Here is a 12,111-nt window from a genome sequence, read left to right on the forward strand (position 1 = left end):
TGTTTTCAGAGCTGAAGGGAGGGGGTGGAGAGCGGGAGGGAGGAGGCAGGGAGCGGGAGAGAAGGGGCAGAGAGTGGGAGGGAAGAGATGGAGAGCGGGAGGGAGGAGGCAGAGAGCAGGAGGGAGGGAGGAGGCAGAGAGCAGGAGGGAGGGAGGAGGCAGAGAGCGGGAGGGAAGGGGCAGAGAGTGGGAGGGAAGAGATGGAGAGCGGGAGGGAGGAGGCAGAGAGCAGGAGGGAGGGAGGAGGCAGAGAGCGGGAGGGAAGGGGCAGAGAGTGGGAGGGAAGAGATGTAGAGCGGGAGGGAGGAGGCAGAGAGTGGGAGGGAGGAGGCAGAGAGCAGGAGGGAGGGAGGAGGCAGAGAGCGGGAGGGAGGAGGCAGAGAGCGGGAGGGAAGGGGCAGAGAGTGGGAGGGAAGAGATGGAGAGCGGGAGGGAGGAGGCAGAGAGCGGGAGGGAAGGGGCAGAGAGCGGGAGGGAAGAGATGGAGAGCGGAACAGAAGGAGTGGAGTAGAGGAGGCTGCAGCAGTGCATTGTGGGTAATTTCAAAGATGCCGCTTCCCTGCAGGAGCATTACCACTTGGCAACGGTGATAGAGGCCGGCATTGTTTGGAGAGCTTGGGGGTACACAATGAGCGGTAACTCTCAGACACCGCTCGTTGTTGAATACAAAGCCCGCACAGTTTGTATGGGCCAGCGGGAGAAAGCACACTGCCGTATCTGCCTTCATAGATACCAAAACGGTGGCTAAGCACCTCGGAGCATTAAAAAACAGTGATAAAAGACTCATCACTCATTGTTAAATGGGGCCCACAATCCTTTTACGTGAAGGCACTTTGGAGACTACGGGGTCTATTTACTAAGCTTTGTTAAGATAAAAAGAACGGAGATAAGGTACCGGCCAATCAGCTCCTAACTGCCATGTCACAGGCTGTGTTTGAAAAATGACAGTTAGGAGCTGTTTGGCTGGCTCTTTATCTCCGTTCTCTTTATCTCTTAACAAAGCTTAGTAAATAGACCCCTACATATCGGAACATGCTTGGTAGTGGTTTGCAGGGAGCCTTTATTTCATTGTAAATGAAATTATGGGGAAGGTATAACCCATCCGCTTAGCGTACGATGTTTCTTTCTACAATTGAGCAGACGACAATCGCAGCCGATTTCACCATTTATAATTATTTTTGCCTGTGGCTCTCTCTTTCCTAGTTTTGCCTGAAGTTATTTTATTCATCAGTTCACATTCTGGTGCCTGCTGTTTTCCCGAGATCACAGCATTTCTATCATCTTTCTAAGCTTTATTACAGCAATAATGTGCTAGTATTATATGATGTAGCAGAGGAGAAGGAAGGGCGGCTGCAGTTTAGCTTAGTGGCAGCTCCACCAATCAGCAGCCGGTTTTCATTCACAGGTCTTGCGTCAGACCTCCCTTGCTCCAGACAAACGCTAAGCAGTGATGGGGGCGAGTGTGGGACAATGCTAAAGTACAATGGCAATCAGCACTGTCCCAGGCAAGGAGGGTCAGTTGGGCAAAATACTCCTAAAAGTGTAATACTCCTTGGATTAAGAGTCCATTCACTCCCACAAATGTTTGCTTGGCAAACATTTTGCTAACTGTTGTCAGGAAGCTATATAATAATATCAACACATAATAATTTCAGAGCATGATTATAGATTGGATATAAACAAAGGGCCTGATTCAGAGCTGAACGCTCTGACCAGAGCGCTCGCTCTGAATCAGGGCCGTCCCAGCTAAATTTGGAGCGGCCTCCTGGCCACTCGCATAGCTGTGGGTGACCACCCACAGCTTATGCGAGCGGCCAAAAAGATGGTCACGATGGTCAAAGACCATCGCGACCATCGGGCTTGCGATGAGACCCTGCGGTAGGGTCTCGCTGCCGCAAGCCCAGGAGTGATTTTGGCTCTATCAGAGCCAAAATCACTCCCACTGACATCATTACTGATGTCAGTGGGGCCAGACTCAGACGGTAGGCGTTCCCATGGGAACGCCTCCATCTGGCAGTCATGCCCCCGGCACGCCCACCAAAGGGGGCGTGCTGTCAATCAACATCGACAGCACGCCCCCTTTGGTGCGAGACCTGGAGCGACGGAGAGCCCATCGCTATCCGGGTCTCGCGCATGCGCACGACGGAGCTCCCTCCATCGTGCGCATTCGCAGTGGGGCAACATCGACCCGTTTGCGAGCGTCCTTTGCTCGCGAACGGGTCTAAATGACCCACAAAGTCCACCACAACTGTAAAATGTCTGTACGCTGTGTACTCAATGTTGCATCTAAAGGTAAGGTCCTGTTTTGCAATCACTGTGAATCCATACACTACAGCTCTGTAATTAGGCATTGATTACGAGGGCAAATTGGATTTATTCCCAGAAACGCTTATTGTTTTTAGCTATTTACCTGTTATCTACACACACATCCCTCTTACCGACAGTCTCTGAGAGAGGAACAGGCACGGTACTGTAGTTAGCACATCACTAACCATCACTAACCATCACTGGCTCCTGCCACCGTAACCTTTGAAAAGTCTATGGGGTAAATTTACTGAAGTGAGAGTTTTTAGAAGTGAGTTTTAAAAGTGATGTTGCCCATAGCAACCAATCAGATTCTAGCTATTATCTTCTAGAAGGTGCATGTTAAATGTTAAGTAGAATCTGATTGGTTGCTATGGGCAACATCACTTTTAAAACTCACTTCTAAAAACTCTCACTTTAGTAAATTTACCCCTATGTGTACTGTATAATATATTAGAGATGTGCGGTTCGGTTTTCCTGCAATACAAACGCACCCGAACTAAGGGGTTCCAAGTCGAATTGAGTCCCAGTTCGAAATCACTTTGGGGTTCCGAGTGGAACAGAGGGCCTGATTCAGAGCCGGACGCTATTTGCGGACGCTCGTTCAGAAAAAGGGGCTGGCTATTTAAATAGAGCGCTCGCTCTTTGCGGTCTGTTGACGCCTCTATGTCTGAGCGAGCGAACGAAACATGTGCTCGCGATTTTGTAAAGACGCCCCTTGGCCGCTCGCATCATATGTCATCTCCGCTATTTATTAGATTAATCGAGTACATCGAAAGGCGTATGAACTGCTCGCTATTCTTGTGGTAGCATTTTCCTACCGCAATCATGCGAGCAGTTCAGGCTAAAAGACAACCAAGTGACGTGGTCGATGACGCTGCTTTGTTAATTATGCACACCCTTAAAACGCCCGTTTTGACCGTTTGGCACGCCTGCGTTCGGATCTCCACTCCCCGTTTTCAAGCACCTTCCCCTGTTACCACCCACAAACGCCTCATTCTGTCACTCAAATTAGCAGGCATTCGCTATTTTGCGAGCACACGATTTCCGACCGCACTGACTGGTTGGCGCATGCACATTACAACCCATACGCATGCGCAGATGTGCGAACATCGCTCGGAGCGAACGAGCGGCCGCTTACGAGCGGCTCTGAATCAGGCCCAGAGTCCCGGCTCGGGTCTGCTGTCAGTTCGGAACTCGGATTTAAAAAACGAACTCGGACATTTGATTGCACGTAAAACAGGTGTAAATTACATGATTTGGGCTAGTTTTATCGATTTTTTTATTGCATGTAAACAGGTGTAAATGACATGATTTGAGCTAGTTTTATTGATTTTTTTTAAGGAATCCAAAACCGAATCTGAACCAAAACACTTGAACCACAGGGAAGTGGCTGTGCAATATCGTACAAGTAAAATGCAAATACAGCAGGAGGCATCTGTAGTTAATAAATACCGCCTGCGTGCATCTGCAATCCGAGTGCACCGTCCTTAGATGCTGTTTTGGATCGCCCCACGGCCAGTCTGCGTAAGCCGAAGCTCACTCATCCTGGCCGAAGGAACCCCTCTGCCGGGTCCAGGAAGTCTGAATCTGCCAACGCACAACCTGGGCTCTGCATGCCTACAAAATGGGGGGCAACACGCTCCCGTTTTGTAGAACGGTCCTGGTTGCCGTCCCCCAAACGCAGCAGCGGATAAGGGGGGGAAGTGCGAGAGATCTGCAAGATCCGCTCTGCAAATGCGCCAAACTGGTCCTGCTCCTGCGAAGACCCAGAACCATCGTAAACAATTGGGTGTGCGCACAAACCTGCATCAGACCCAATGTCTCTTATTATGTGACATAAATACAGATGTGCCCTAAGCAATACCCTAATGTGGTGTGTTTAGTGATCTTTAACCACTTACTGGGTCATCTGGGCGTAGCTTTTTGGACGGAGGTCCCCCATCCTCCGGGTGTAACATATAATAAAGCCGAACCTTGTTAGCGTGTTTCTTGCTCTGTAAGAAAAAAATATGAGTTTTAAGATGCATATAACCATGAAACAAAAAACAAAACTATAACAGGTACTTCTGAAGCCGTGCTGGGAACACCCAGAAATTCAACTTATCAGGGCTAAGGTAGAACATCAGTCCTGGGCCTCTGACGGTGGCCCGCCACCCAGGCTGTGCGGCTGATTGATCGTGTCATGTTGTTCCTCCCCAATACTACATGGGAATGAAACTTGCTATGTGGTGCTACAAGCATTTCCTTTTTCCGGCCAAGAGCTTGCCAGCAGCACTAGTAGGATTATTATAATGAGCAGTGATCTGCGAGGCTGCCGACCGCTGTTTGACGGGTGGTATGTCCTCAGTGCTTGCTACATAAGTCTGATTAGTGCTTGCTCACAGCAGCCTGCAAGCTTAAGTAGCAGACATAAATAAATAAGCAAATGTGCTCGGAATAAAATACGGCATGAAAGGAAGACTGATATCTAACAAGGGGGTGAGATGTAAAGTGACTTAGAAACAAAAGCGTATTGGTGCCAAGAGAAGAAAGGGCAGGATAAACTCAGTACAACAAGCACAGTCATATCCAAGGTACAGAAGGCAACCTATTGTCTTCCCATAATTGTACAGTAACAATTACTCTATACTGTGATTGTATGGGAGGAAAGAAATAAAAAGCTTACAAAAAGGGACGATGACTTCTGTGCGTTATGTACTGACCAGTACATGTGGAAATACAGTGTCTTTGGGGCTTGTTCATTATCAGGGTTCTATTGGCAGGTGGCCTATGATCTCTATCACTAACACTAAAGCTGCATACACACACAACGATTTTGTTACCAACGATTTTATGAACGATTTTATAAACGATTTTCTGTCAGGTTATCTGTCAGATTTTTTAAAGTGTAATGAACGATTTCTTTGAACTACAAACGATTTTTGCATATTCCCTTAATGAAAATCGTTGAGTTGACAAGTCTGACTGAACTACAAACTACAAACGTGAACGCGCATGAACGATTATCGTTCATCGTTTGACTCAGAAAGTGAACGATTTTTTTCAAATGATTATCATTAAACGATATAGTTTAACGATAATCGTTCAAAAAATTGTTGTGTGTGTATGCAGCTTTACACCGTAATTTACTACGGGATAAAGTTTACACTGCCGGGCAGTGTAAGTGCACGTGAGTAAAAGGAGGTCATGCATGCACTCAGAGAAGGTCACTGTAGGCGGAGGGATTGTCACACTCCAGAACGCCATAAAATAGGACGGAGCGGGCCAATGAGTACTGACGCCGTCTGAAAATGGCGACAATTTCCGCAGGCTAACTCTGAAAAAGTTTGGGTTTTGAGGTTTGCTGAACTAGGGGGGAGAAGGGGGTTTATGAATAAGGGATAATGAATAGGCCCCTTTATTTTATTCTATCTTTGTATAAACACATTTCAATGTGATAACATGAGGCTCACTTACAAGCTGCAAAAAAATAGTGACCCGCGCAGTTTCTTTATTTGTGCAAGGGCTCCTGCTCGAATATCCAGAGCCTGACGCAAAGTTCAACGAATGCCAGTTTACACTGAGCACGCCGTGGGACAGGGCATACGCAAGCACAGCGGATGCAGACTCGTGCGCATTTCGGTGACATCGCCACTTGAGACTGAAGAGGCATCACTGGGCTGTAAAGGGGTGTCCTCGTGTGGAAAGTTCAGTGAGTGCGTGTCGGGTGGGTGGAATGCAAAGATACAGCTTTGCCTATGGGGAGATATATGCATATTTTTCTATGCGGGCAATGCAGGAGTATCTTCCGAAGATTTGCTTTCTACTATGCGTGTACCCTAGTGCTTTGGGTCTAAATCATCGTTGTGTTTTGGTTTTGGCAAAACCACCGTCAAGTGTTTTGGTTTTCTTTAAAAATTGATCAAAACAGCTGAAATCATGTAACTTGGATCTGTTTTTGTTCCTATAGTATTTTTAACATCAATAACATTAATTTCCAGTCAATTATAACCACCTCACAGCACCTGAGGGAGGGAGGGATTTACATGCAATCCAAAACACGCAAGATCTGGCTTTTACATCCGAGTTCCGAACTTGTCGAGAAGCAGGGGCGTATCTACCCATTGGCCAAGATGGCACTCGCCAGGGGCGCCGACCAAAGGGGGGGCGCCGCCCGGCAGTGTCACCAGTAGCCAAGGGGTGGACAAGTCGGCGGCCGTGTGTTTGTAATGGCAGGCAGCTAATGAGAGACAGACTCTAATTTTTTGCTGCGTCGTCCACGGAGGGAGCCGACTGGAGCTCACTAATAAGTACCGTGTGCCGGCTCCCCCCGCAGCATGTGATAGGAGAGAAGTCATATGTCATGACGTCTCTCCCATCCTGGAGAAGAACGGCCAGGACTCAGAGCGGACAGCGGCGGTCGCGTCAGGAGCGGGGATCAGGTAAGTTGAATTTTTTTTTTGTTCTTTGTGTGTGTTTGTGTGTGTAAGCCTGGCACTACAGGGGGGGGGGGCACTGAAATAGGGGGTGGTCGCTACTGGGGGCACTTTATGGGGGGGTGCCCGCTACTGGGGGGCACTGTATAGGAGTGGCCACTACTGGGGGCAATTTATGGGGGTGGGTGGCCACTACTGGGGGCACTGTATAGGGGGGACTACTACTGGGGGCACTGTATAGGGGGGGACTACTACTGGGGTCTACTACTGGTGGGACTACTACTGGGGGCACTGTATAGGGGGGCTACTACTGGGGGCAATGCAGCATAGGGAGGATTACTACTGGGGGTTTGCTATTGGGGGCACTGCATAGGGGGGGGGGGCGCCAGTCCATTACATTGCCAGGGGCGCTTGGAACACTAGATACACCTCTGTCGAGAAGACCCGAGTCATAGCCCGGTTCTACTCGGAACCCCAAAGTGATCCAAGCCGGGACTCGATTCTACTCAGAAACCCCAAAGTGATCCAAGCCGGGACTCAGTTCGACTCGGAACCCCAAAGTTCGGGTGTGTTCGGTTTTCAGCAAAACCGAACTGCTCATCTGTAATAATAAGGTGCACGCTCATTCAACAGACCTATGGAAATAAAATGTCTTGCAATGGTGCTGCAGCTCCGGTTGCAGAACCCTGTTAAGCGCAGCCTGATTGACAGGCTGCAGGCGTTTTGTGGGTTGCGATGAGGAACGTTCCAGAAAATTTCTGGGCATTCCGAAAACAGTGGCTGTGTCCTCAGATGCTGATAAGCTCGGATAAGCTAACAGTGGGCGTTTTATTACACAAGACGCCTCCTGCGGCCTTTGCCTATTCTTGCACAGCTGCTGCGTACAAAGGCCCCTGATTCAGACCCGCTCGCAGGGTCTGTGGGCGTTTTTTTTTTTCCTGTCTGGCCGCTCGCAAAGCTGTGGGAGACCTCCCACAGCTTGTGCGAGTGGGCAGGAGGCCGTTGCGATAATTGCGACCATCGGCTTTGCGACGAGACCCTGTGGTAGGGTCTCGGTTACCGCAAGGCCGTGTGGACTCCCTGGTCTATTAGAGCAGGAAGTCCGCTGCTGATATCACTAGTGATGTCAGTAGGGCCTCCCACAAACGCCAGGCGTTCCTAAGGGAGCGCCTGCGTTTGTGCAGCCACCCCCCCCCCCCCCCCCGCCTACAAAATGGGGGGAGCTGTCCCTCACCATCGACAGCTGCCCCGTCTTGTAGTGAGCCCCGCAGCGACTGAGCTGCAGTCGCTGGACGGGTCTCGCGCACGCCGGACGCGACCTTACTTGCCAACAATATATATGGGAGAAGCCTGGGGAGGAGATTCTGTTGATTAGTTTGGGGGCCAGGGCTGGAATGTATACGTAATTAGGATAAATGATGTGATTCACGTGATTTTAGCTCCGCGCCCTACTCACGGACCCAAAAATTCCCGGTGAAATCTCCCCATTTGCCCACTTTACTAGGAAGAGGGCGGCATGCAGGAGAAATGCCTACTCTTCTGGGGTTGCGGGGGGCTACCCAAAGAATTGGGAGCCTACCGCGATTTTTGAGAAAGTAGGCATGTATGACAAAGATGCAGCAACATTTGCGCCCAATGTGCATGGTGGAAACAGGATACATGACACCACCCACTACTGTACATTAAACTACACTAAATAAACTACACATATTGGCCCTGTGTACTGCTCCAGGAATAATGGGCTCAGTCTCAGTTGGTATGCCCATCATTTATACCAGAAGTGCAAAATAATGAAAAGTACTAAGTATATGATTAACAATTTAGTGATTTTTAGAGTAATTATGTCATGTTTCCCATGATTTAATTGCATCAGATCAGCTATAGTGGCGTGCTAGAGGTTCCTCTGGCAACATCAGAGGCCAGGAGCAATTCCTGCCAAGCCACAGTCTTATTTCCAGATTAAAGATTTCCGACAAACCATATGTCAAGTCTAAAATCAATACAGATAACACATTGCTACACAGTAAAGACTGCTGGATGAAGTGAGGATGTGAGGTTCTGGTTTTGTTGTGGACCCGGGATGGTGACAGGAGCAGACACAGAAGCAGATTTAAATGAAAATGTGGAACTTTTAATGAGTGACTTAGTAGACATGGATATGGCAAAAGAAATAGTCCAGGTATAGCACTGAAGTGCACTTGAGAACTGTAGTGAAGCAAATGGGAGAATGTCCATATAGTGACAGGCAGGAATAGTCCAGTATGCACGTGTGGTGAGGCTGAAGTGGAATGCAGGCTGAAGTGAGTCCAGCAGAGTGTAAGTGGAGGCAATGTGCAGGGTGACAGCAGACTCAGGTACTCAGGCAGGGGGAAGGTAAATGGAGGGTGCAGGGAAAGTCCAGCGGTTGGAGCAGGCAGGGTAACAGGCTAGGTAATGTTTCCAAGGAGGCAGGTAACAAGCTCAGGAACTCTATCTCAGCTGCTGCTGAGAAACACGTTGCACTTGCAAGAAGGGAGGCTCTGGACATTCCTAAATACCAAGTGCCGTGCCATGACTGGCTGGAGAGAGCACATGACCCACCAGGATTGGACAACTGAATCACATGGCCGGAGGCAAGATGGCGGCGCCCATGCCGAGCGGAACGGAAGCACCAACAGGCTTCACCAGCCAGAGTGGCAATGTGCCTGCACAGAACCATGCGCAGCCAATGCCCCTCGCCAAGCACCAGCGCCACCGCCAGACACCCCCCGCCACAGTGACCTCACAGGTAATACCCGTCGACCACCATTCCGAGAAACCCTGGTCGTGACAGATGAGTTGTAATAGAGAAGTCTCAGGCAGGGTCCCGAGCCCTGAGATGTAAGGGGTCCAGACATTGTGGCCCTTACACAGAATTGGACACAATTTGCACCCGAGCCTAAATATAAAATGTGCCCGGTAAAAATCAATAATTTTCTAACTATGCAGAGGTGTCCACAAACATGAGATGGGATGCAGTCAAAATCCTGAGTGCATGGATTCCGAACAGTTAGGGGGAGTGTTATGGTTAAGCACTAGGGGGAGGGTTAGGTTTAGGCACTAGAAGGGGAGTTTAGGTTTAGGCTGCAGGGAGGGAGGGTTAGGTTTAGGATGCAGGGAGGGGGAGGTTAGGTTTAGGCACTAGAAGGGGAGGTTAGGTTTAGGCTGCAGGTAGGGAGGGTTAGGTTTAGGATGCAGGGAGGGGGAGGTTAGGTTTAGGCTGCAGGGAGGGAGGGTTAGGTTTAGGATGCAGGGAGGGGGAGGTTAGGTTTAGGCACCAGGGAGGGAGGGTTAGGTTTAGGCTGCAGGGAGGGAGGGTTAGGTTTAGGCACTAGAAGGGGAGGTTAGGTTTAGGCTGCAGGGAGGGGAGGTTAGGTTTAGGCTGCAGGGAGGGGGAGGTTAGGTTTAGGCACTAGAAGGGGAGGTTAGGTTTAGGCTGCAGGGAGGGGAGTTAGGTTTAGGCTGCAGGGAGGGAGGGTTAGGTTTAGGATGCAGGGAGTGGAGGTTAGGTTTAGGCTGCAGGGAGGGGGAGGTTAGGTTTAGGCTGCAGGGAGGGGGAGGTTAGGTTTAGGATGCAGGGAGGGAGGGTTAGGTTTAGGATGCAGGGAGGGGGAGGTTAGGTTTAGGCACTAGAAGGGGAGGTTAGGTTTAGGCTGCGGGGAAGGAGGGAGGGTCAGATTTAGTCTGCAGGGAGGGAGGGTTAGTTTTAGGCACCAGGAAGGGAGGGTTTGGTTTAGGCAGCAGGGAGGGAGGGTTAGGTTTAGGGTGCAGAGGGGGGGGGGGCAGGTCAGGTTTAGGCACTAGAAGGGAAGGTTATGTTTAGGCTGCGGGGAGGGAGAATTAGGTTTAGACACCAGGGAGGGAGGGTTAGGTTTAGGGTGCAGAGGGGGGGGGGGCAGGTCAGGTTTAGGCACTAGAAGGGAAGGTTATGTTTAGGCTGCGGGGAGGGAGAATTAGGTTTAGGCACCAGGGAGGGAGGGTTAGGTTTAGGGTGCAGGGAGGGGAGGTCAGGTTCAGGCACTAGAAGGGGAGGTTAGGTTTAGGCTGCGGGGAGGGAGGGTTAGGATTAGGGGTTAGTTTAGGTTTACTTACCTGGAGGCGTCGGGATTGTAACCGCAGGGATCCTGAGCGTCAGCATCCCGCACCCAACCCCATGAGATGCAGGAGAAGTAACTTCACTGTGAGCCCAAAATATGGGCAAAAACATGGTACACAAATCATACACATTACAATAAATGGCCGGAAAGAGGACATAAATTGTGCCCAAGTCGCTTTTTAAGTCCACACTAATGAACAAATAAACTTCCCAAAATACTTTGGGAAAACTTTTTTAAAACAAGTGTGCTGCCCACTGTAGTTCTGTTTTTAGATTGCATCCACAGCAACTGTACTATATGTGCATGCCAGGCTGGGGCCATCGTCATCATCAACTCGCAACTTTCACCAGGATTTGACTACCTGCAAGTCATGTCCCCACAAAGAGGAGTATTTGTGCCTTTTAGGTGGTCATCTGTCGCAAAAAGATGTGCATGCTAAATAAATAAAAAAGTAGCAATGAAAAAAAGACTGTAACATGCATCCACATTCCGTGTCAATCACAGTCATCGGTATTCAGGACTTCCCAGACGATCCTGGAGAGTTGGCAAGTATAGAACAATGAAGGAGAGCCTTGGAGAGTGATAAAGTGAAGAGAGATAAAGTACCAGCCAATCAGCTCCTAACTGTCATGTTACAGGCTGTCTTTAAAAATTGACAGTTAGGAGCTGATTGGTTGGTACTTTATCTCCATCCACTTTATCTCTCTCCAAGGCTTTGTACATCTCCCCCAATGTCTGAAGCTTCAGTTGCCGGTACACAAAGCTCTGATAAGATCCCATCCTGGTGATCAGTAAGAACAGCTGAACAATTAATTAAGAATAAGGCAGATTAAACCCCAAGGCTGATTTTTGTGTGTGTAACCTGGGAGATACAAGCGGTTAAAATAGATTTGTCTTGTTATTAAAGTTCCATGTTCATTTTATGAACATAAGTTTTATTGGTTACGTGATGTTTGGGGGATGAGTTTGAGGTTTTTGCTTTTCCTGGTTCAGCCTCTTTGCATCCCGAAGTTTTCACTCCCACGCTCTCTATCTGGTTTGGTGGTTGTGTATCCTGGTGTGGTCTGGGTGTTGCGGTGTGGAACGGCTCATGTAAGGTTTAGTAGTTTTATTCCGTTGTTGGGTGTGCCCTCGTTTAATTCGGTGATGCTGACGGCTCTGGACCGGAATCGGGATGAAAAGCCGGCTGTCGGGATGCCTCCTGTCAAAATACCGACAGCGGCCTCCCGATGTTTGGTATCCCGACAAGGGTTGGGTAAGTATACTTATCCTCC

General features: G+C 49.3%; 1 protein-coding gene across 1 annotated transcript in view; it reads right to left on the reverse strand.

The window, feature by feature from the left end:
* Positions 1-12,111, reverse strand: part of ZMAT4 (zinc finger matrin-type 4) — a 577,993-nt gene that overhangs the window by 451,364 nt on the left and 114,518 nt on the right. Inside the window, exon 3 of the mRNA XM_088449955.1 lies at positions 4,209-4,301. Within this exon, the coding sequence (XP_088306081.1) occupies positions 4,209-4,301 (93 nt within the window). The remainder of the gene's footprint in view (positions 1-4,208; positions 4,302-12,111) is intronic.

This window comes from Taudactylus pleione, unplaced genomic scaffold (genome assembly GCF_031769625.1).
Source record: "Taudactylus pleione unplaced genomic scaffold, aTauple2 ptg000502l, whole genome shotgun sequence".
In the NCBI taxonomy this organism is placed as follows: domain Eukaryota; kingdom Metazoa; phylum Chordata; class Amphibia; order Anura; family Myobatrachidae; genus Taudactylus; species Taudactylus pleione.